This window comes from Lepisosteus platostomus, chromosome 3 (assembly GCF_059453375.1).
Source record: "Lepisosteus platostomus isolate fLepPlt1 chromosome 3, fLepPlt1.hap1, whole genome shotgun sequence".
Classification (NCBI taxonomy): Eukaryota; Metazoa; Chordata; class Actinopteri; order Semionotiformes; family Lepisosteidae; genus Lepisosteus; species Lepisosteus platostomus.
This window is the reverse complement of record NC_142613.1, coordinates 69,494,384-69,518,814: the sequence shown is the minus strand read 5'-3', so window position 1 is coordinate 69,518,814 and position 24,431 is coordinate 69,494,384. Positions and strand designations below refer to the sequence as shown.

General features: G+C 43.7%; 1 protein-coding gene across 1 annotated transcript; it reads right to left on the bottom strand.

Annotated features, from left to right (window-relative positions):
- Positions 1–358: 358 nt before the first annotated feature.
- On the bottom strand, positions 359–24,431 carry mocs3 (molybdenum cofactor synthesis 3). Its single transcript, XM_088626624.1, has 13 exons — positions 24,192–24,431; positions 23,468–23,609; positions 20,416–20,508; positions 18,662–18,782; positions 12,328–12,402; positions 11,533–11,650; positions 11,201–11,309; positions 10,715–10,777; positions 8,275–8,438; positions 6,107–6,154; positions 4,866–4,962; positions 3,908–4,015; positions 359–605 (listed from the first exon to the last, which is right to left on the bottom strand). The coding sequence occupies exons 1-13, from the start codon at positions 24,282–24,284 to the stop codon at positions 448–450; spliced, it is 1,389 nt and encodes a 462-aa protein (XP_088482750.1). The 5' UTR covers positions 24,285–24,431; the 3' UTR covers positions 359–447.

Below are 24,431 nucleotides of genomic sequence, written 5' to 3'. Positions count from 1 at the left end.
ACTAGGTACGAATAAATGTGTTACCTTGGGTCCTTACTTATGTGCGTATGTGCATACTGCATATAGAAGCATCATTTCCTTTTTAATCTCTACTGAATCTCCATTCCCATTGATCAAATGCTACGGTAAAAAAACGGCCTTGCGTTTAGTGTGTTTTGAACAGGGGCACTTACATTTACACTATTTATGTGCAGTTCCTTTCATCAAGTGGACACTGGAAAATGTGTAAATATTGACAGTTACCATGGTCTGATGCCTCTGCAGAAGAGCTAAGTGCTCCAGGGCTGGACTAATGGTCTACACTAAAGCATAAAAGCTCTTCTAATAGAAATGAACAGACAGGAAAATTAAAAGCAAATGGGAATATTAAGTATGGTTTTATGAACTTATACCGATATACATAGCACATGCCAATGGAAACGTCAAATAAAAGCTACTGTGGAAGCCTCAGTACTGTGGAAAAGACAGGTCAATCTTTTGAGCCCAGGCCATCAGTCCTCCCCGGATGTCTTTCGCAGCAATGTGTTCCAGCTCCACACCGGACATTTCCTGCAAGATCTGGACGGCCTTCTGGGAGTCATTCCCAAGCTTACAGATCACATACACTAAAACACACAAGAGGAAAAACTCCATCACCTTGTTGTAAACGTCAGTAAAAACAAGAGACATTACTGGGATGCTCCAGGAAGTGCTTCCTTTTAGAGTTGGATCAACGGCTCCTACTGCTGAAATAAAGGCGAGAAAGCACAACTAACAGCCAAGATTCATGGTGACAAAAATTACATCAAAACAAGACAAGCCATTATTCACTAATATGAGCACAGCACTAACCCAAGCCATTGTCCTTTGCACTTATCATTAATAACCATGTGCTGTGTGATCACATCTGATCAGATTCTGTCTGCTCAAGAGTTCAGATTGGGCTAAACTTGGGCATCTGGTTTTGTCTCTTTTTGTGCCGTTTAATCAATCATACTTGATCTGCTGTCAGCAGTAGATGCTAGAAATCGATGCACACAATTTCACTAAAAGAATACAGCTCCAGAAGAAATGCTGTTCTTGCACAAGAGGTCTAACAGACATCACCTACTTATACAGTAAGTGCAGCCACTGAGTGTAATTTTGATGCACTGCTTCAGTGTAATAAACACAAGCAGACAGCCTAATAAATGTCTTCACACCCAAGAACAGCTCACAAACTCCCCTTATTAAAAGAAAACATTGATTTTCTTTTTCATAGCTCAATGCTGACTATAAAGACCATATTATATATGTATATTATTATAGTACTGGCTCAGAAAGTTCAGTGTTATGATGGCTCTATTTTACAGATTAAACACGACCAGAGAGTCAGTGTTTTCTGGCAAAAACATTAATTTTGGATTTCCAAAGACAGATATTTTTGAAATGTTGGATATACATGTAGACAAAATAAATATGAACAGCTGAGACCTGAATTACTGTACTGTACAGCACTGAAGCATGGTAAATGTTAATGTTCAAAAGCACCTGAATATTGCAAAGAAAGAATTCTCAAAAACATTTAAAGGTTTAAATTGTACTGTACACCATTCACACAATGTGAGCATTTCATGACAAAAAAGGTGAGAGACTGTTTTATGCCATAGGGTAACATCACATGAATTTCAAGACAAATTTCCTTGTCTTCCAAGAAACAACAAGTAATTTTGTTTTAAAAACAAGCACTTTCCATAAATAATATTATCCTACCTTGTCCTCTGCACCTAGTGCTCTCCTGAATTTTCTTTTGAGAGCACCACCTTTATGCTTTTATAGCACAAGTAACACAGTGATATTAGGTAATGTGATGAATTTAGGGCTGAATTTAAAAATTGCCACCAACATCTGTTTTTGCTATTCCTGTCTTTTTCCCCATAAAATTTGAATTTGTAGTTAACACATTTAAATACCACAATCCATATGTTTCCAACAGGTCTTTGCATGGAATTCATCTACATTTTTTCAATTGAGTGCATTAAAATTTTAATTCAATTTCAACACGCTCAACCAACTCCATACTTCAACCTGGCCTGAAGTCTTATCATCAAGCAAATGACAAGAGAATATTTCGAAACTCCCATGACTGTGATTCACTTGGTAGAATTGCAAGTGAATCATTATAAGTATAATAAGTGCACACTGAAACATGCACAATGGGCCCATACGTAGGGGTAGGGTGGCCCCTACCCGCTATGGATTGGGAAGCAAACAACTCACACAGACGTGCAAGATGGGAAATTCAGAAGGAAACGGAAACACAGAGACCATTTCAAAATGGATACCATTTTTTAACACAAGACAGGCAACACAGCTCCATCCTGGAGGTCAATACCAGGTCTCTGACAATACCCCAGGGGTCGCCGAGAGGCAAGACAGCCCTGGCTGACTGAACTCACGCCCACCCCGGGCAGCACCTTACAGATGAGATAAGATCACTTTATTGGCCATATACAATTTCTTGTATTAGGAATTTGTCTTTTTGCAGACCCCAGCTTGCTCTCCATGAGACACACAGACAGGGAGAGAAGCTGAGGGTCAGAGCGCAGGGTCAGCCATTTATAAGGCTGTATGGAGTTTGTAAGTTCTCCCCATACAGGGTCTCCCGTGACGTGCTGGCACCCTCTCTGCTTTCAGGTGGGCCCAAGTACCTGTTTATGAGCTAATTCTGTCTTGGCTGGAGTCAAGTACCTGTTTATGGGCTAATGCTTTTCATGCAAATAAGATCACTTAATTAGCCCTATACAATTTCTTGTATTAGGAATTTGTCTTTTCACATACCCCAGCTTGCTCTCCATGAGACACACAGACAGGGAGAGAAGCTTGGGTTCAGAGTGCAGGGTCAGCCATTATACAGCACCCCTGGAGCAGTTGGGGTGAAGGGCCTTGCTCAGGGGCCCAACGGAGGAGGATTCCCCTGCCGGCCGCGGGATTTGAACCGGCAACCTTCCAGCCACAGGCGCAGAGCCACCGCGCCGCCCGTCACAGTCAGCTCGTCACAAGACCTGGGCTCGGACCGACACTCCGCTCAACTGGTGCCCAGGAGGCCCTGCACAGGCTTTACGTCACAAGGCTTTTATCTTGTAAACGATGCAATTCTGGTCTCTGCATCATTATTTCCTTGTCCGACACGAGGTACAAAGAAAGCGAGTACAATTAAAAGGTTCACTCAAGAGCTCAAGCTGCTGGGTTTCCACTGGGTTTCTTAAAATAGTCAATTAAAAATACTTGCAATGAAAAAATAACCCTATGTATATTCACACACAGACACACACATTTCATATATATTCCACAAAACTATTTAAAACATAGGCTATTCATGAAGACACCAGCTGTCGGTAATGACTAAAATATGTCTGTATTGGAAATATCACCTAGCAACCCTGTCATCTCAACATGCTCATTGGATAGCCAAAAGCCATGGTCATTTGGCGGTGTATAGATGCAGAGGCCTAATTAGGGTGAAGAAACTCGGATTACTCTTCTTTTGTGGTCTCAGCATGTTGCTGGGCCCTGTGCCGCTTGAGAACAGCAGCAGACCAGCTATTGTGCTCACGCATCAAATCACTTCCTGCAATTGACTCCATATGCATCTCTCACTGCAACTGTCAAGGACGTCTTCAGCACCTGGGACCTTTCAATTCCACGTGTGTGTCGGTTGGGAAGAAGCCTCGATTTGATAAAAATGTTAACTTTAGAAATGATCCAGGGTAATTCATGATCGCACTGCAATCCGAAAGGCTGAAATACACCTTTAAGAAGAAACCAGCATTAAAGTTTATAACCCCCTAAAACATCATGACTCATGACTGCTACATGAGTGTGATTATAACCTGTCGGACTTCCACAGGCCTTCACAGTGAGCTGCCAGCCTGACCACATCACTGACCTGGAAAATCTGATTTTCGGTCTGTCTTCTGCCTGCTCTCTTCTATTTTCTCCTTCAGCAGTTGTAAATGTGGAGCTTTTTTGTCCTCTAAACTAGCAAGAGGTATATCTGAGAGCAGCATATAGAAAAAAAAACCCAAGTTGATACAAATTGAAAGAGGATCCCATTAAAGCGAGCATTATAATATCACTAATAACTTGAAAGGCTTAGAAAACTCAGGAGTCTGATAATTACTTCACGTACAAAAGCAATAATGCTTTCATATCTGACCACTACCATTGTTCATGGTCCTTAGTGTAAAACACGTCCGCAGACCCTGTACAGCAGTGTCTTTAAACAGGAATCAAAACTATACAAAGCTTTAAAGGGGAACTGAATTCTGTGAGGCAACAAAACGTCCGGTGATGTGAAGCAGCCCTATGGCATTGTAAAGAAGCAGGCTTACGAATACATCTCTTACTACTGCTCTTGACTTCGAGACAGTTTTGCCGACAAATACTTCTTACTTGTTAACGGTGCCCACAGATCACGTTGGGACATTTCTGCGGTGAAATGCCACCTGCACAACCTGCACTTGTTTGCTCGTACATCGCAATACAACAGTCTTTACAGGGACTAGCGAGCAGGAAGGGCCGCTTCACATCACGGTTTGCGCAAACTCTCCCTCTTGCCTGTGATGAGACCAGGGGTTTGCAACAACACGGCGACTTACAGCACTTTCACAAAGTTCACGATTTTGTGTTCAATTCAGAATTTGTCCAGTTTTTCCTATGCCATGCCAGCAATTCACTGATTTTGTCGCTGGGATTTAATAACCGGTCTAAGAAACTGGGACAGCAGTTCCCCTTTAACAAGCCCTGTCAGCCATGGAGAAATTGTCAGACACAAGGGACTGAAAATGCTGGTTACCGCCACAAACACGAAAGCCCTGCCGTGCTACCAGTCCAAAGAAGGATACTGATTGAGACGGGCAGGTGGCAAATGTCGACCTCCACCGGCGGCCGGACGTCAAGGAGCAGGTGAGGGACGTGCTCCTCCAGGATCTCTTTATACTCCTGCGGAGGGATCGGATCCGTTACCATCGTGCCCTGCGGCTCTCTACACGGTCCGACCTTAAAGGACGGAATTAACCTAGACACAGTGAGGGCGAGCCCATTCAGCCTTGACAGAGGCAGGAGGAGGAGGAGATGAAAAGAAGAGGGAGTTTTACACAGCGCTTCTCAACCCAAATAAAAACGCAGCTTCGCTCACCTCCGAAGTGCAGCGCCCAACTGGGTGATTGTTTCTCACAGGGACAGTACAACGTACAAACCACACTTACCAGACTTTAACATGTATTGTTCTTTACAGTTATATGACTGTTAGCCTTGCATCTGTCCATCAGCTGTTGTGCTTAGGCTGTAACAGCCTAATGAAAAGCCACAAGATTGTCTGAACTTCATTTTAATAATAATAATAATAATAAAAATAATAATAATAATTGTTTCACTTATATAGAGCTTTTCTGGACACTCCGCTCAAAGCGCTTCACAGGTAATGGGGACTCCCCTCCACCACCACCAGTGTGCAGCCCCACCTGGATGATGCGGCGGCAGCCATAGTGCACCAGTACACTCACCACACACCAGCTCTCAGTGGGGAGGAGAGCAGAGTGATGAAGCCAATTCATAGAGGGGGATTATTAGGAGGCCATGATTGGTAAGGGCCAATGGGAAATTTGGCCAGGACAATCTTTTCGAGAAACGCTCTGGGATTTTTAATCACCACAGAGAGTCAGGACCTCAGTTTTACATCTCATCCGAAGGATGACTACTTTTCTATCCTTACAGCCGTCCAGATTTGTCAGAATATGGCTTTAGAGCTCACTTAATGTTGTGAATGTATAGTTATTTACAAGCTGAAGAATATCACTTATAAATACTCAACTGCATCCTAATCAGGTAGCAGGAAAGATGATTAAGGATTCCCACCACATCCCAATTTGACAGTGCAGCGAAGGAAAACCTCTTTCCTGTACCTGCAAACCTTAAAAATGTCAGCTCTGGCTCACAGCAAATCTATGTAGCAACATAAAAATAAAAAGAGCTGTTTCCTCTAACTGGTTAACTATATGTTTACTTACAAAGTTACTCTCTATAACAAGCAGAAAAAGAAAAATATAGCCATAAGCCTATTTCCAACCTAGTCCACTGTTCTTACCTGAACAGATATTCTTTGCTCTTGGTCAAGCAGACACAACCTTCTGCACTGGAAGTTCCAAACGGGAAAAGCAGAGAGAGAGAAAAGACAGGACATGAATTTATCCATGCAAATAATTCTATAACAATACTATAAGAGGTTCCGAAAGGATTATACATAAGAGTTTTTTCTTAGTCACATTCCATTCTCTTCAAATTTACCAATCTGGTCATCGTTGAGCTGAATATTATATTTGCCAAGACACTGCAGACATAGCGCAAGTGTTTACAGTTTTCTTACAAGGGCTGTCTGGGCCAAGATGAAAAGTAACAAGGATTAGAACAATCTTCAACTCAGTGGTTGAGAAATATGACTTTTCCGTTCCCGTTTCTGGGAGGTATGTGCCTCTATGGCGAGCCGCAGTTTGGTATGGATGTATTAGCTTGTCAAAGTTGAGCGAGAGATAATATGTGTGCTCAAAACATAAAAGCTTTATCAGAAAGCCAACTGCGGTGAGGATGGGTTGTCAGTCTGTTAGAGGTCAGTGGAGAAAGGGGCCATAAACAGATCCCATTAGTCCACTGCATACAGGTAAAAAGCTGCAAACTGACATCTTGTGGCTACTAATGAAATTGCAAAGAGCTTGATGCTTCAGGTGTTTGGACTTACCAGACACAGATTAATATGATTCATATTTCATTGTATTCTTCTGACCATAGTTAAAACTTTTTCAGTTAATCAAGAGTAACTGGAAGTTACTCGCTGTTAAGTTGCAATGTGAATCTGACAGAAGGTAACTGATGAATTGATCAAATCCTCTTTCAGAGCCAACTGTCACAGATTTCAAGCATAAGTAGGAACTGTAAGGATGGAACATTGTACAGGCCTCTGGCCTCATTAACTAAGGAACTTATCTATAATCAGTAAGACAAGCACTTCATTCCTTCCAGAGAGTCTGCAATTTGTTAAACCTATCTTGATATTTTTAAAACAGCTCAGACCTTCCTTAATATGAAAATACAAGTCCAACAGAAGAGGTCCAAGTCCTTCTTGTTCTAGTGCTATACAAAAGTACAATTATTTAATGTAGTATTTCTGCATTTCATTTAAGATGATCAGTTCTGGCCAATCTATGTACGTTTTCCATGTTTTAGTCAAACTGTATCTTAAGTTTCCTTCCTAGCTGACGTTAGCTATACATAAAGCAATGGACTAACTCATATACATGAAGCCTGGATGGTTTCCACCTTCTGACAATGCCTACCACCATTCAGGCCGATGCCACAGAAGGGAATTCAACAGCACCCAGGTATAACAGACTGTATGTTGCCATTGGTAGAGCTGCCAATGTAACTGACGATAGATTCCCCTTTCTGTGTTGTCTACATCTGTTGTCTACATCTTTATTCACAGTAGGAGACAAAAAGATAACTAACGGCAAAGTCTAGTTTATTGTTCAATATTCCTCTGCCAAAAAGGACTATGAGTGAGCGTTTCCTTTGAACTGTGTCTCACGGAAAACACAGGTGTGGAGTAATGGAAAAAAATGGCCAAATTTGTTCCTTTAGGATCTGCCAAATTGGTTGTGACATAAATCATTATGATTAGACTACAAACTTCACACTGCTGTCTGGAATGATTGGCTTTTTAGTCCACAAAGTTCCTGGTGCTAACTGTAACACACATTATTTAATTATAATTTTATCTGGAAGGATGAGGTGGAGAGGGTGTTTTCTTATTATTTAGACATTTTGAAAACTAAAGTACTTTAAAAGGTGAAACAAAATTGAATACACAACTGCAACTCGTTTCCTTCATTTTTCTGGAAGTATGAGAAAAGCCACGCTATTACCATAAATCAAAGTAAAACAAGAAAATACCGCAAACCTTAAAGCAACGATGACAAGACTATACAGTAAGTTCAGAGAAATATCACAACAGCCTCTCCTAGCTACAGTACATAAGCTCAGATGTCTGTTGCAGGCAACACCTTAATTATACCATTTAAACCAAAACCAGTTAACCAAACAATCTACATGGGGTTCAGCCCAAAGCCCTGCAGGAGAACGGCCTAGAGGAATCTCTACTACAGAGAGGAGAAAATGGCCTGAAACAGGGATTAATGATGCCAGAGAGGCAGAGAAGGTGCCATGGCTGGGTGAGGCCCTCACATCACACTGGGCTCTGACCTTGTCTGTGGCAGCAGAGCCGCAGAATTTCTCATAGTCTTGCAGAGCTCTCACGCTGGGGTTTTCTCCACAGACCGAGCAGCCGGCCTGCCTGGGCCTCAGCTTGATCGTGCGGAAGCGCGCCTCCTGAGCATCGAACATGAGCAGCTGCTGGCGGTAGCCGGCTGAGGGGCAAGGGCACGTTAAAGAAAACCTTCGCCGGACCTCCGGCGCAGGAGAAAACAGCCGTTCCCCCCCGTTTTTCCCCACACGAGACGGCTGCGGCACGTCAGGAGGTCGTGTCATGTCATTTGCCAAACTGCTTTGTGCCAGACGGTGCCGCGGGACGCCGGAGCCTAGCAGGCAAGCAACGAGCGCAAGGCGGGCTACGCCGTGGATGGGACGCCAGTCCATCGCAGGGCAAGTGCAAGCCAATCATGAATGGGGACAATTTGGATCCACGGCAAAGGCAGAGGGGGGAGATTTGGCCCGGGCACCAGGATAACTCCCTACTCTTTTCGAGAAATGCCCGGGGATCTTTAATGACCACTGAGAGTCAGGACTTCGGTTTAACATCTCATCCAAAAGACAGGGCCCACTACAAAATAGTGTCCCCGTCACTATACCGGGGCATTAGAACCCACACAGGCCATAGGGTGAGGGCCCCCCGCTGGTCCCATTAACACCACTTCCAGCAGCAACCATAGCTTCCCAGTAGGTCTCCCAGCCAGGTACTGACCAGGCTCAACCCAGCTGAGCTTCAGTGGGTAGGCAGTTGAGAGCTGCAGGGTCATATGGCTGCTGGCACGTCAGGAGGTAAGACAATAAAAAACAAGAGGTATGACACTCACGGCAACCTTCTGAAAGGGCAGTCCACAACGAACAACGCCATGTATAAAAAAGGCACACATATCAAATGAAATTACTGAAACATCCCCCACTTGAGCAAGTACTATGTTATATATTATGCAGTAATATTATACATTATATTATAATTTATATTATATTGTATTGTAAGATGAAGTAACATTTTGTTTTCTGCTTTGGCAGACTGTGGTGGATAGAATACTCCCATCCTGCTCTTCCCGCTCTGGGCTGGGATGATGATGGCCTTACAGGCATGATTTGTGAAAGCTGTGGTTCAGCTGGTCGAGGGAACTTCTGTTTTCCCTTCCTCATACTCCAGTGAATCACTCCATTTCTATACATTTTCCACCACATTTGGTTTGCCTTTCGTTTTAGGTTCATGTCGGTATGATTGAGACAGAGAGAGAAGACAGAGCACATATGGGATCTTTTCTGTCCGCTGTGCCTTCTTTCAAACCAAATTAATGACAAGCAGCGTGTTCGTGGACTAGACTATCCAAGACTAAGCAACAGCTGGTAACAAACACTTTTTCACCTACGTTCATGTCAGATTTCGTGTTATTACAATGTAGACATTACTCTGGTGCAACCAAATCTTTAACTGTTAGAAGTGATAAAAAAGCAGCTAAATTTAATGTGAAGTTAAGACAGCAAACATCTTCCATTTACTGCAAATTACATATAACAATTAATCTGCAAAGTTCATACTAAAGCCTAGTATCTCACAGGGTGAAGTTTAACCTATAGTATTAAGCACAATTTATTTTTTTAAATATTATTAGTTTATTTGACTGATGCATCCCTCACCAGGGTGGTGAGTCCAGCACCCTCACCTGTCCTCCATACTACTGCGTACACACCTACAAGGCTACACGATTCCCTCCTGGAACGCACAAACGTTCTATTGAGGAGTCCAGTGACCTTCCTGAAAATGACCATTTAATTACAAAGCACAACACAGAATGTTTTACTTTCCATTCTTTACTTAAATGGAACCATCACAGGCAAAATCTAAGCTAACCACAATGACTAAACAAGCTACCACTCTAAATCTTTCACTTCCTCAAAACCCAGTGGAGACACACAAGAGTGTCTTCATCTTCACACACTGGCTGTATGTGCGTAACTGCAAGCCAATCCCGTATTTTAAAAGCGAGTCGTTTCTGTCTGTTGCTATGAGCACAAAACTGGCCACCACTAATTGTAGCGCAGAGATTCAAAAGGGGGATGTGGGTTCTGTAGCTGCCTTCAGAACGGCACTGACACTGCAGTGTCTGCACTACTGGCAGTCCTGAGGTTAAGATAATACTGACGTTTTTCAAGTAAGACAACTCGCCCCTAACATTCAGCAGTGAGCCACAGCCTTTCACGTGTCGATAACTCTTTTCTGCTACTTTTCGCTCAGAGTTCACCAGATATTCACCTGCAGCTGGGCCACAAAGGCAAGGAATCGCCTGGGTGGAACCCTTTCAGTTCATCAGAGCTCCACTACAGGTAGCTACAGTACGTCATCAGGAAGAACTGTGTCCACAGCTTTTATACACACATGCGTGTGGCAAACAAAACCCACAAAGCTCAGACTTGTAAAGGATACGTTCTTGCCCAGAGGCAATCTTCAGAATCTCCAAAGCCTGGAAACACCCCATGATCCCTGGCACTGCAGAATCATTGAAAAAAATTAACTTAATTATGTTAATTATTTGCCTACAGGGGTCAAACAATGTAACCACAGGACACACGTTCACAGGATATGGGAGACTGAGAAAAGATTTCAAATATTGATACAGCACATATGCAGTAACGATTCTGAAGCATCGTTATGTGGTTTACCACTTGTTAGACTGTGAACAGCTTTTTGATTCCCAAGCATTGATCGCAGTACATTATCCATGTACTTCTGAGAGTGCCACCTGTAAATATAAATCTTTTGTCTACTGTTAAATCTTCTGTTAAAAATTCTAGAGATTTTGCTCATCCTGTACATACAGTTTACTACCAGTCTTTTATTTTTTTTAAAGAATGTCCATAATACCAAGCAAGCATTTGCTCTGCCTCTGTGTGCTCTATAGTGGAGACTTACCTACTCCAAGAACACCTCCGTCTGAGCAGTTGGTCACAGTCTCTGGGGGAGGGGGCACGGGGTACAGGCATCTGTAGCACGGACCCCCGCAGTAATTGTACACAGTGAGCTGTGAACAGAGTATTACAGTTAAAGCAATTCTCAAAGACACAAAGTGCTGCTGATGAACTGTTAAAGGGTCAACTACACTTGTTGTTCCAATTGTAGGGTTCGGTCTATATTTGCCAGGTGGCAGTCAAATGTTGCTATTTCTTCCATAGCGCTCATCACTCATGCTCTCCCAGAACACACTAATGGAGACCCGAGTGTTTGCACATGCTCAGGATACTCACCTGCCCCTCCATCCGCAGAGCGCTGGCGGAAACCAAAGGTTTGCCAGCAAGAACGCAAGCGTCGTTAACCAAGTAGCGCGTGGGCACGTTGTCAGAACAGTCGGCTATGATATCGTACATGAGAGCGAAGGCATTAAGGAAATGTCCAACACATATTAACAACTCTGCGCCATGCAGGTTTCATCAGCACAGACCACAGAGCCATTATTAAACGCCATTTACATCTATTAGACACCTATTAGACTATAGCTGATACACCTATTACACCTATTAGACTATAGCTGAAACACTTATTACCCCTATTATAGACCTATTAGACTATAGCTGAAACACTTATTACACCTATTATAGACCTATTAGACTATACAGTAGCTGATACACCTATTAGACTGTAGCTGATACTTCAACCAATTTTCTGATCATTTTTACATTTTGGCATTTGACGTTCATTGCCTGTCTGTCCCACGTGACATTTCCTTATAATAATCCAATTCTAAACATATTTTACTGTTCGTTTATCATAGTCATCGAAAGTTACATTCACCGTAATAATCAGAGATGTAACTGTCCACGAGAAGAAAACTTGAACTTGAACCCTTCCACCTTGGTGGATTTTAAGGGTAATTCATTCATAGAAGAATAAATTGCATAAGATGAAAACAAGCCTATGTGTGATGACAATGAAAATCCTCATTTTGCGGAAAAAAAAAACAGGAACTGGCCCTGTGTCACCCCTCGTTTCAGTTGTCTTCCCAGTTCCGCTTCCGGAGGTTTTTACAAACCATACAAGGATACTGCTGAACGAGCTGCAGGGCGTTCTCGGGAGTCAGCTGCATGTGATATGGCACATAGTCCACTGCAGAGTTCAGCCTACGGGAACAAGAGTCGATTCCGCTACAGTAAGAGTCCAGTCGATGCCCCACACCGGCGCCTTGCACCTTTGTCCCATACGGTAACACGGTTTACCACAAAGTGCTCCGCTTCTGCCTGGTTTCATTTTTAAGATTTGTGCATCAGGGGGAAATCAAGTCTCTTTAATTCCTAGTTAATAGTAATTAAATAGTCTCTGAGATCGAAACAATACTGAAATCATTCATCAATTATCTGTCTAAGAACCACTTATCCTAATAGCCCAACAGCCGTTCTGAGGTTGAAATGAATGTACATGACTGCTGGACATACCACCTGGATGGAATGGAACTTCCCCGGACCACACAGAAAGGAACTTTACAGCTATCTGGATGTAAAGCTAGCCAGCATGTCTGGGAGAGCTTTATTTATTTGTCTGACGCCTCTATCGAAAGTGACTTTCACCAACACACATTTGCACAGCTGGAACAATCGGGGGGGGGAGGTTTCTCGCTCAGGGCTACCAATGAAATCAGCTGCTTATGGATTCAAAATAAAAAAAACACTAATTTACTGTAACAACTGCGGGTTCCTTCATGAAAGGACACCAGGAGATGTTATCCTTTCTCTTTTTTTTTTTTTACAAGGACCACTAAAGAATTTACACACACATTAGGGGATAAACCGAACATGTACACAGGTTTAGGGCGAGGGCAACATCGGGCGAGGGCGCTACAGTACTTTGACCAGTGAATAATTACTGAAAATCTCACTAAAAGGGGGAAAATATATATGTTAAAGTCCAATTCAGTCCATTTCTAAAAGGTTTAATCTTTAAGTAGTAACCAAGCAAGAGAAAGTTGAAAATCAATCATCGAATAGCCTGGGCAATCAAGTTGTTTTATGTTTTACAGGTTTTACATCCAAAAGAGAATAAAGGAAAACGACAAGGATAGATTCAAACAAAAAGCCTGAAATGAGTTAACTGTACATCTATAATTACCCTCCCTTCTTTAGGAAAATAACTTTGGGAGGGAAACTTCAAGAAAAGTGAATGGTTTTGTATGATGGTAACTGGGGATGAAAAAGGAAAACAGCATAAAGACTGATTCTTTCTGTCCCAGCATTCAACCCACCGTTGATCTCAATATCACTTCAGATTCATATCAGGCTTCAAAACAGCTCAAAAACACGAGAACAAAATCAAGAACATTGAATGGGCGATAAATCACAAAAATGGGTCAAAATCGCAACGCTAAAGAGTTTCGTAGACACATGAAACAACATTTGCACATTTCATCTACAGAAAGGAAAAGAATGTAAGAAACCGTCGACATATTTGTTGCGTTTTACAATAAACATGGAAGTGGCATGCAAAGTCTTCAGCCTGTTTTAGTGAAGTTACAAAAGGGAGATATGACAAAAATGGAAAATACATTTCTCAAGGAACAATGTCGTTCAGTTCTTTAGTGTCGCATAATACGGGCAGGAAGGCAAGCCGGGAACGATAACAAAAATAATGACTGAGAAAGAACAAGAGGTATTGAAATCTTTGTGTTCCCCTCCCACATTCACCTGACTACACCACCATTGAAATGTTAACAGCTAAGCTTGGTGGAAGACCAAACCAACAACAGAACTGTATAACTACAATAAGCCTGCTCTGGTTGATGACTAAGCAAAAACACACTTACATTGTGTAACAGAGTGCCCAGAGCTTGTGCAGCTGCGATAGCTTACAACAGGGTTAGGGTGAGGTAACGAACAGACGAAAGATAATGAACAAGAGAAGGCAACTCAGACCATTAACACATTTAGTCGCTAGTAGCTAATAGATCTGAGGATCTCGTCATTTCTTGAGTGGTCTCAGCCAATTTGAATAGGGCAGAGCTGTTTTTCCACACGTCCCCACTGCATATTCTTTGACAGCAGGTAATTATTTCTTATTAAAATCAATAGTTTTTGCATATTCTCCTTTCCTTAGCGATATGCTGAGGGCCTTAACTTAGATAATGACTGTGGAGGACAGTTTTTCTGCAGAGAAACCAAGTCGACAGCAAATATGATAACCAAAATCACCCATTTCAAGAAAACAAAACACAATTACAGATTCAACAGCACCATCTGGTGGAATAAGTCTTTCAAATTCAATTATATTTATTGGTATGACTGACGAATTACATTGCAGCCGAAGCAACCAAAGAAAAAAGGCAACAGTAAGCATTTCCAAACATTCGGAGCAATACTTCTGTTTGAAGACTTCATCACTCTTCCTTAGACTCTGACAGGAGACCACATACTGGGCTGCCAGCTCTATTCATTTTCCTTGTCCTTCTCCTAGTAGAATAGGAAGCTGTTCCGATTCTTGCAGGACTGGGGATTCGATTTGGAAGAGCAGAATGTTCTGTCTAATCCAGGAGTGCGTCTAGCAGGGAAGCAGAAAATGCAACTGTCCCTGCTGTCAGTGGGAGCACAGCCTGTCCTCTCTGGGTAGCCATGTCTGCCTGTATTGCAGCTTCTATGGCCAGGCTGTGGTCTCTGAGCCTGTAATTCATCGGGGTTTATTTCTCCTGGTTGTCTCTTAGCAGGGTCAGATACTTGGTCGGTGTGTACTGAGTTTTTAAAGCCCGGTAGCATTCCAGTTTGTGTTGTTCATATGCACGTGTGTCCCAGGGGACGAGGCAGTGTTTTTTGTGCTATAATTCGATTGACCTGATTTGAAATGTCTTTTGCAGTGCTGTCCTGAAGCTGGTCAGCGAGACTCGGGGCAGTGAAATTCAGGACCAGCTGGCTGCGAGGGGCGTGTCTCGATCAGTTCTCGCCTCAGCAGTTTCTTGTAGTGGAAAGCATTCTGGTCACATTTTATTAGGTGCAGCCAATATTGTATTGATCTCTTTTGACTGGACGCCCACTTAATTGCCTTATAGAGCAATAAGTTTTGAGGGAAGATTCATATTCTGCAGCCTCCTTCTTATAGCATAGAAAGCCCTGTGTGCTTTCTCTTTCAATGCCCTCATTGCTAGGACAAACGTCCCTGACGATCTGATCTTTAGACCAAGGCATGCACAGCTGATTGTGTGTTTTACAGCACTGTTACTCCGGGTGAATACATTCCCCCGAGATCTGTTTTTCTTTGGGGAAAAGCTCATCCCTATTCTTGTCCGTTTTTTACGATCATTGCCCAGTTTTGACAGTTCAGCTCCAGCAAAGCCAGGCTCTGCGGCAGCCCCTGCTCTGTGGACTACAGTAGGACCAAGTCATTAGCATAGAGTAGTAATTTGATCTGTGTTGTGTCACACAAAGCCAGAAGCCGCAGACTGTCCCAACCCCACTGCTAAATTAGTTACACTGTAGACTCCTACACCACTTTGCAGACATTTGTAACATAAAGAAGCTCCTAATGCCAAAGTGAGTCTAAGGTTCTATTAAGATCAATAAAACTGGCAAACAGTTTCCTTTAGCTCACTGGTGGACATGCTTGTTTATAAGTGTCTAGGGTGTCAATGTGATCAGCCGGCGCAGTTGTTTGCTAAAAAGCGAACATGACCTTTACTCAGAACACTGCTCGGTAAGGAAGGCCACTATTCTGAGAACACTGAAAAACACCTTTGCCAGGTCACTGCTCGTTCAGGTACAGACTGTGCAGACTGCAAAATACATGCTGTACTCGAAGATGCCCCGATAGTGACTGGGGTCTCCACAATCTGAGCCGGCCTTGCTGCAGTGTCTAAGCATCGCATTGCTGACTCGGTCTTGGCCGCAGGTCTTTCACCTGGATTTGACTAGCAACTCCTGCTCTGTGATCAAGGGAGTATAAGAAGTTGTGTCTTCAATTGCCAATTCCAGAGTTTTCCAGAGCTGACTTTTTCCATAGATGTTGTTTTGGTCTAACGCTTCTACATTTGGTAACTATTGGTGAAGTTTTTAAATGTCTTTTTCCAGACTATAATTGTGGATGGCCAACTCTTTGGGTTTTGATTTAAAGTGCTTCACTTTTCTCAGAAGCAATTTTGGTTTATTGACTTCTTGATTTCTGAGAGCTGCCTGTTTATAGATGCAATTTTTTCAAGGGTGTGTGTGTTTGTGGTACCCGCAGTATTTGAGGCGCGGATCTCCATTGTGTGGTTGTCTGCATCATTGTTTTGCTAGTTGCCGCCAAGCTGTCCTATGGTTTTCACAGTCTGCATCAAACCATTAGTCTTTCCCTTTGTTTCTGTATTTTATCCATTACCTTACTTGATTATAAAACTGATTTTGCATGGGAATAATTTAGAGGCTGTCTATCTAAACATATCTCTGATTTACTGGTTTGATACGGTGCCTCTAGGGATGAGGCATCATGAGACACAGACGAGGATCTGGATCCCTCCCAGCTCTGAACTGGTCTGAACTGGTGCGGTGCTGGAGAGCTTCTGTCTGGCTCTGCTGGGTTCAGCTGGTCTGGATGGAGTGTGTGGGTGTTTCTGGTCAGAGCTTATCTGGTCAGAGGACAGTTCTGATCAACCACGGTTTATAAAGTCAACTCGAACTAATCCAAGGCAGTGGAATCTGATGATCTGTGAAAACCGTTAGGCAGTAAGTGCTTCTGTTACTGATCTGTTGAGCGAGTTGCCTCTGAACATAACCAAGTTCGTGTTTGTGTGTCACCAGTTTTCCCAGTGGTTGACGAAGCTGTATTCCTTCCAAATCAATAACGCCACCAGGATTGCAAACAAGATAACTTTTCGCAGGTAGCTAGTCACTTATAAGTTAATGTTGTGATAATATCAGTTCATCTGTTTTCTGATACAATCAGTTTAGCTATTCCATGCTGTGATGGGCGGAGCAGTGGCTCTGTGGCTGAGGATCTGCGCCTGTGACTGGAAGGTTGCTGGTTAAAATCCTGCGGCCGGCAGAGGAATCCTACTCCGTTGGGCCCCTGAGCAAGGCCCTCAACCCCAACTGCTCCAGGGGCACCGTACAATGGCTGACCCTGTGCTCTGACCCCAAGCTTCTCTCCCTGTCTGTGTGTCTGTGTCTCCATGGAGAAAAGCTGGGGTATGCAAAAAGACGAATTCCTAATGCAAGAAATTGTATAGGGCTAATAAAGAAATAATAATAATAATAATAATAATAATAATAATATTATTATTATTATTATTAAGATCACAATGCTAGAGAGTGGGAACTCCTGTGTAGCCCTCTGCCACTGCACAACGGACCTCCGATCACTGGTGCCAGCGTGCAGTATGGAGCAGCCTGGCATTCCAAGGGCTGGCTTAGACAGCAGCTGGAGGGTCTTCTCTGATGCCGGGCACCGGTCAAGGACAGACATTTGAGCCTGTCGACCCTGCGTTCACTGACGAATTTCCCATGTGAATCAATGAGAAGACCCGCCTGGCATCCTGTCGCCGGGGAGAGCGACTGCACGAGAGGGCAGAATGAGGAGGGCACGGCAGTCTGGCACTCTGGGTATTGGGCAGGCTGGGGGCACTGGTGTGGCAGAGTGGGCAGTGGAGACGCCAGTGGTGAGCGTGTGTGGGGGGAGCGAGTGTCAGGAAGGAAATGGGAAGTGAGTGCTGCGTCTTGGGCCTCCGGGCTCCTCTGTGTCTACTGATGCTTCTCCGACGGGAGGTGGTGAATTTCCCCTTATTCTTTTAGGTACACCACAGTCTCCCTTCGAGCTCCAACACATCAATTCAGCTACGTCTAAAATATTGTTCGTTTTTTTCCCCAGTTTGTTGTCACGCTCCATCTGTTGCACTTCAGCCCGCGGCTGATTAACTGAGGCCTCGAATTCGGTTTCCCCTGGGAATATTTCACCTCTGAGCGGCTGTGCTGCTTCCCTCCCTGCCTGCCTGCGCGCGGCGTCGGGCTCGGCCCAGCGACACCTCTGAAGGGAGCCCGGCGCGTGGCCAGGCTCTCTGGCGGTGCTGCGGTGCTCGGCAGTCTGCGCCCTGGCCCCGCGAGCCGCTGGTGCCGGCTGAGGGGTAGCGCAGATTCCCCTGTGGTTCTCTCTTTCCGCATATTAAGAACTGTTCATTTACATTTTTCAGGATCCACTAGATCCTCTGACCTGTTTTGCTGACATTGTGTTACTTCTACACTTTCTATAGAGTGCTCTAGAAAACAACACAACCTTATGATCACCTTATTAAAAAACATGGATAAAACGTGATTTTCTCAGCCCTTCTATCTAAATATTGACTCAGAAACAGGGGCCACATTAGGTGCTAATAAGAGATGCTCAGTCTTTCCGAAGAGCCCGGATTCATTTTGTGTTCTCAACCCCAGGACCTACCTCTTCAGGGACGCTGCAGCAGACAGGGCCTTCGGCTTTCCCTTCCTGTCCTCTCCGTGAAGCACCTGTCTGTGCAGGTTACCCAGCTCCACCTCATCATAGTCCAGCAGCCCCAGTCGTCCTGGAGTTGTGAAAGATGTGCAAGAGTTTGCCACAAGCGCCTGACTTTGAATGAAAGACATGCTACGGACCTGCCGCCGACAAGAGGGGAAACCACTGAAGCCTCTAGTCTTGAGAGGCATTCGCAGCCCCCACTACAAGAAGGACAGGGACTGCACTGTCGCTTGTATTGTACATCTCGACAGGTGGTCGTGCCGTCCACAGAAAAGGAAAAATACGCGACAGAACCCAATCTGTCAAGTTGTCAAACTGACCATCTAATTTAATAACCACATCCTATGTTTTTATATCCAATACTATTTGGATGGCAAACTGCTGAAAATGTCATAGTGTTCTGTGTTCTGCAGCAATCAGCCTCACAGCAATGTGCACTCCTGGGAAACTCTTAACATAGGACCATTTTCTCAGGAATCCAGTCTATTATACAGAGAGCACACACAAAGGAAATACTACTCAATCAGACAGGTGACCCTGTAGATGTATTATCTCTGCCTGTCCACGCCTACATGCTTATTTATAACAGATGGACACATCAAGTATTGCATTTTATGAAATTCCATCCTAAATGAACCAAGTGAGTCTTAGCATATAACGTTCATGGGTCTTTGGCAAACGTTTTTCCACAAGTCAACACTTGTAGAATAAACCTACCTTTGTCCTTCATAATGTTTACCTTAAATCAGAGGTTGCACCGTGGATGTGCTTCAGTGTACAGTGACATGGTTTAAAACACAACATTTAAGATTCATCTGGAAGCACGACATTTAGAAATGTTTTTCATTCAAATCTGCCATAGTTGTAAAACTGCAAATGGAACACAAATGAAAGAAGACAGTTTGCTAGGTAGTCAAACTGACCATCTTTTAAAAACATACTATGCTTTCATATCCAATATGAAAACTTTTTACAATTACGTATGGTCCTATACACAAAGGTATACTTTTATCCCTAAATTGTTTCTTCATATTCTTGTATGTAATATCTATAAACTGTTGGTAAACTTGTTGGTTTCCTGATGAACACATCAGGAAAAAACATCTAAAATAATCGTCCCACTTTCACAAAAATAGGACATACGGCAAAATTGGACATGTGGCACACTCCAACTCTCCTATAACTTATAAAACAATAGAAAAAAAAGTCTGACTAGCCTATTCCCTTTTTAATCTTAAATTATGTTATAAGTAAATTATATTACACACAAGATGCCTTGCCTTTTTCCAAACTATAAGGGGAACAGCATTAACAGCAGGAAGTGTTCAGTAATGAAGGCAACGCGGGTTGAGAGGTTCTGGAAACAGTACTATACTCACGAATCACAATAAAGGTAGATTTCCTTATTGGCTCATCTATTTCAAATTGTAATGAAGTGCTGGATCATCTTTTGATTTCTGATTCCACAATATCACAGCACTCTTAAAAACACATTACATTATTCTGTACTCTTTTTTTTCTTTGTAACACTGGGCATGATGCTGCCTTGCTGGCTTTCTGATTGTTAATGATGGGTATGCTGTAAACTGAATTGTTGTTACTGATATTATTAAAAACAAATAAAAAGAATATAAAAAAACACAGGGGGGTGACGTGCTATGAGGCGTTACTGGTTACACATCTCAGTCGGCGTTCCGTACCTACGCCAGCTGCAGCCAGATACTGCGCCAAAGGACAGCCCAGCCCTCCGCACCCCACGACCAGCACAGAGGTCCTGCACAGCTGCTGCTGCCCTGCAAGCAGGAAAAGCACAGCCTTGGATCAAGTAGCAAAACACTGCACCATTTCCAAGAAAGGGAAAACTGGGAAACCCACTGGAAAGCCGGGAACAAAATCTGTACATCTGATAGCTTAAAAACAAAATGAGTATTGTTAAAACAAAAACCAATTTTGGTATGTAAATGGTTAAGTACAGAATAGTCAACCAATCCTTAATTAAATGACACTGGTTCTCAGTTCCACAAAGACACACTTATGATAGTTACAGGAGAAGTATCTGCTCTTCTCTGGACTGATTATGTTACCATATTACAACCAAGATATTGCTCCTCCAGAATCAGTTCAGAGAAGAGCAACTACTCACATCCTCTGATGTCAAGCAATGACCTATGCCAGCAAGCTAAAACAGAAGAGTCTTTTTAGTCCCGAACAGAAGATGCTATGAAACTAATCAAAATCCTCAAAGGCATTGACAACCCAATAGACATAATCAGAATCAGTGAAACACAAACCACAGGACTGGAGTGCAAAGTCCATTTAAAATTAAAAACAAGAGGCACTGTATACAAACAGTTTATAACAGGCTATCCAGCCATGCTGATGGAGCAGATACTATGTATTTTCAAGAAAAAACCTCCAAAAGATCTTAGATCGAGTAGATACTAGCAACCAAACAAGCCAGATAGATCAAAGCTGTAATAGGAAAACCAGGTTGTTGCTGTAAGAGCAGGCACTCTTTGCTCTGCATCAGGATTTCCAAACCAACATCCCAGAACAGGGCACACCATGATAAGAGTTTCTATCCATCAGACGAGATGTTAAAATGGGATCCTAACTACCAACAGCCTCTTCTCTTTGAAACCATTTATATTGTAGCGCCCTCATCAGGCAGTGACGGGACACGGAGCAGACAAGCAGTGGGGCTGGTGATGTCACTCCTCCGGAGAGCATGCTGGGATAAATGGGATCTTGTCTCAAACTATCAGAGACATTGCTAACTGCTGGGACTCAGGGGGAAGGACAGGGGTTTATGTACATATTATGCGAGTGTACATCTGTGGCTGTCCCATGTTTCCCCATCCAGGTCTGTGACCTCATGTTCCCACCCTGACCTGCCTGGCCTCTGTCTGTCAGGACCCCCCCTTCACTCTATGTTATAAACGGGCTTCTTTGTATTGCTTGGTGAGAACATTTGAGGTTTGATGGCGTAAAAAGACTACAACAGGGAACATCAGGGTACATGCTTTTGAGAAAAGGTTGTTTTTGGGCCACCACAATCAGACTACTGTGGAAACCTGGGGTTGCTGAGCTTTGACAGTACACGTTCAAGGACGTGGAATCCCACTTGAATCAAAAAATAATTTGAGGGTTGCAAAACTATGCCACTGGCCAGCAGACTGAGAACAGCCCTGCCCCACATAATCAACAGCAACTAGATGTGTGGGGTGGAAGAGCGACCCATCAGCTAGGACCTCCAGTTCCTTTGGGACACCATTGCCTGGGATGAAGACCAAATGTGCCCACAATGGTAGTGAACCTGAACCAGGAGAAAGCCTTCGACAGAGTAAACCACAGCTGTCTGCTTGGAGGGGTGGAATGCTTCGGTTTTGGAGAGAGTTTCAGCCACTGGATACAGATACTGTTCTCTGAAGTGGGCAGCAGAGTCGATATCTGGGGGGAGAGACGTGCCGCATTTCCCCCAAAACTCGACTGCATCTTCTTCTGCAACCTCTGAGGGGCACTGCCAGTACTTTGTAAGGCTGTGGTTCTCCATCCTGATGAAGCACCTGGTCCAGTGGACAAACACTGGACCAAAAGCAGAAAAGCAACCTGAGTCCTACTCCCACGCTGTCAAGTGGAGCAGGAGATACGAGGCCACGAGACAGCCAGAGCTCTGCACCAACCACAGGGTCCTGTACAAGGGGGTGAGGGAGCAACTGTTCACCGGGGAGAGGCTGCAGGCTCCCAGGCAAGTCTGGGAAAGGATGCAGCCAAAGGACCTAGATAACAAGTTAAAGGGTCTCAACTGGATGGCGGTGCGCCAGAGAGAGGTCCTCGACAGACACTCGCTCACCAGGAAACGGATCGTCAAGGAGACGCAGGAGCACGTGTTCTGGAGCCGCCCCTTCGCCAAAGCGGTGTGGGGCAGAAGAGACAACACTCTGCAACTCCTGGGAGCGGGAGAGGTGCTAAGAAACCAGTGCCTCCTGCTGGGGCTAGCACAGACAGGACTGGCCAAAGGGGCACAGTACTTGCTTTGGCCGCTGGTGTCCCTATCAAAACAAGGGCTGTGGAACGTGAGGACCACTCTCATCCAGCCCAGCACAGAGACGAGAGCGAGGGAGCTGGAGGAGAGGATCCTCGTGAACCTCAGAGGGAGGATGAAGCTTGACGTCGCCAAGTGGGGCCTCTCCACGGCGAAGGAGCCCTGGAAGAGACTGTGGGCCCTGCACAGGGACTAAGGAGGAAAACCCTGTTCCCTGAGCTGCTGCGGAGGACTGCGGTTTCAGAGCCGGGACAGGGGAAAGCCGAGGACAACAGCAAGCGGTAGGGCTTGGAGGGACTCTTTCATTGTGCAAATCCAGCCCCAGCAACCACTTGCACAGGGACTGACTGAAAAAGGACAATCACCCTTTTAAGAATGAAATATAGTAGAGGTTGCACGACTTTGCGTGATTTGTTAGAGTGTAAAATGTTTACTGTGAAATAGTTTGTTTGAAAAAAAACTATGGTGTTCAATTTAAAAAAAGAGCACTTCTAACCCCACTGTTCTGCGTGTTTATTGCCCGCGCTACAGTATGTTTCTCTACTAGGTTATTAAAGATCCAATTTGTAAAACAAGGGGTATTATTCCTGGTGTCCTACTGTAGCTAAATGCCTGCCTGGGCTTACACGGTCTGCTATTTCAATTCAATTCACTCCAGAACAATCGTTAAAAACAGCCAAGAACGTGTGCGTGTCATGCTTATATACCTTTAACACCGAACTGGGGGACAAGCAGTTGCCTGCTATACCTCATGATCTCTTCGTTGGAGAGAAATGGCTTTTCTTGCAGGGGAGTCAGTTGTGTCACAGTTTCTTGTACATCAATTGCTTCAGTGCTGCACTGGGAATCCTTGCAAGGCAAAGAAGAAATTGGAGAACCCTTACAAAATATATATACATGTTTATAAATGAGTGTCAAGGTTTTCTAGCAGAGGTTTGCTAAACCGGTCGTTAGAATTAAGTTCCTAACTTACAAATAAGGTTTTCGGATTATGAATTTCAGCTAAACAACAAAACATGGGAAACAATGTTTGTATAGTTAGACGCCATTGGCCAAGTTTAAGTCATATCGATCTCTTTTTTGATCATTTGCTCCGAGAAAGCAGCGAGCTCTTCATAATCTAATTCGTCAACACAGTGTGAGCAGGCGACACCTTACAATAACACAGAAATCTCTGCACTAAATACAACGTTTTGTCAAATGAAAGAACAGTGAGCATGTAAGTCTTCAGATCTCCAGAGGCTGAGCACTTAAAAATGAGCTTTTCTCTCGTTTTCTGCATTACCTATTTAGATTATACGTAGTGCACAGTACTTAATAAAGTTACCTTTTAGGATTACTTGGATTACTATATAACGAGAAAAAATAATACTGACATAAAAGCTGCTGTGTCGTGCACAATCAAAGGGTTTGAACTAAAAAATGAAATACCTTCAACAACCGTTCGAGTTTGTCCTTTAAAATGCCAATCTCATTTTCTTTCACCAACAGTTGTTCCTTCAGGCTTACTATATCTTGCTCCATAACCGCTCTGTTTTTTTTTTTTTAACTTTTCAGGCTTACTTGAGAACAAAAGTATCTATCGACTCGTAATGTAAAGGTAACTTGCTAATGAATCTTTTCTCAGCTCGGGCTTCCTGGACTGCAGCAGGTCCCCACGTGTTTCTCGCC

What these genes read in the sequence shown, in the direction of transcription:
- mocs3 (XM_088626624.1), bottom strand. Translation starts at nt 24,284, where the DNA reads ATGGAGCAAGATATAGTAAGCCTGAAGGAACAACTGTTGGTGAAAGAA. An exon ending in GCTCTGCTGCCACAGACAAG is followed by an intron (nt 6,155 to 8,274) that starts GTCAGAGCCCAG and finishes TGGAACTTCCAG; the next exon opens with TGCAGAAGGTTGTGTCTGCT. An exon ending in CCGAAAATCAGATTTTCCAG is followed by an intron (nt 606 to 3,907) that starts GTCAGTGATGTG and finishes TGTGTGTTTTAG; the next exon opens with TGTATGTGATCTGTAAGCTT.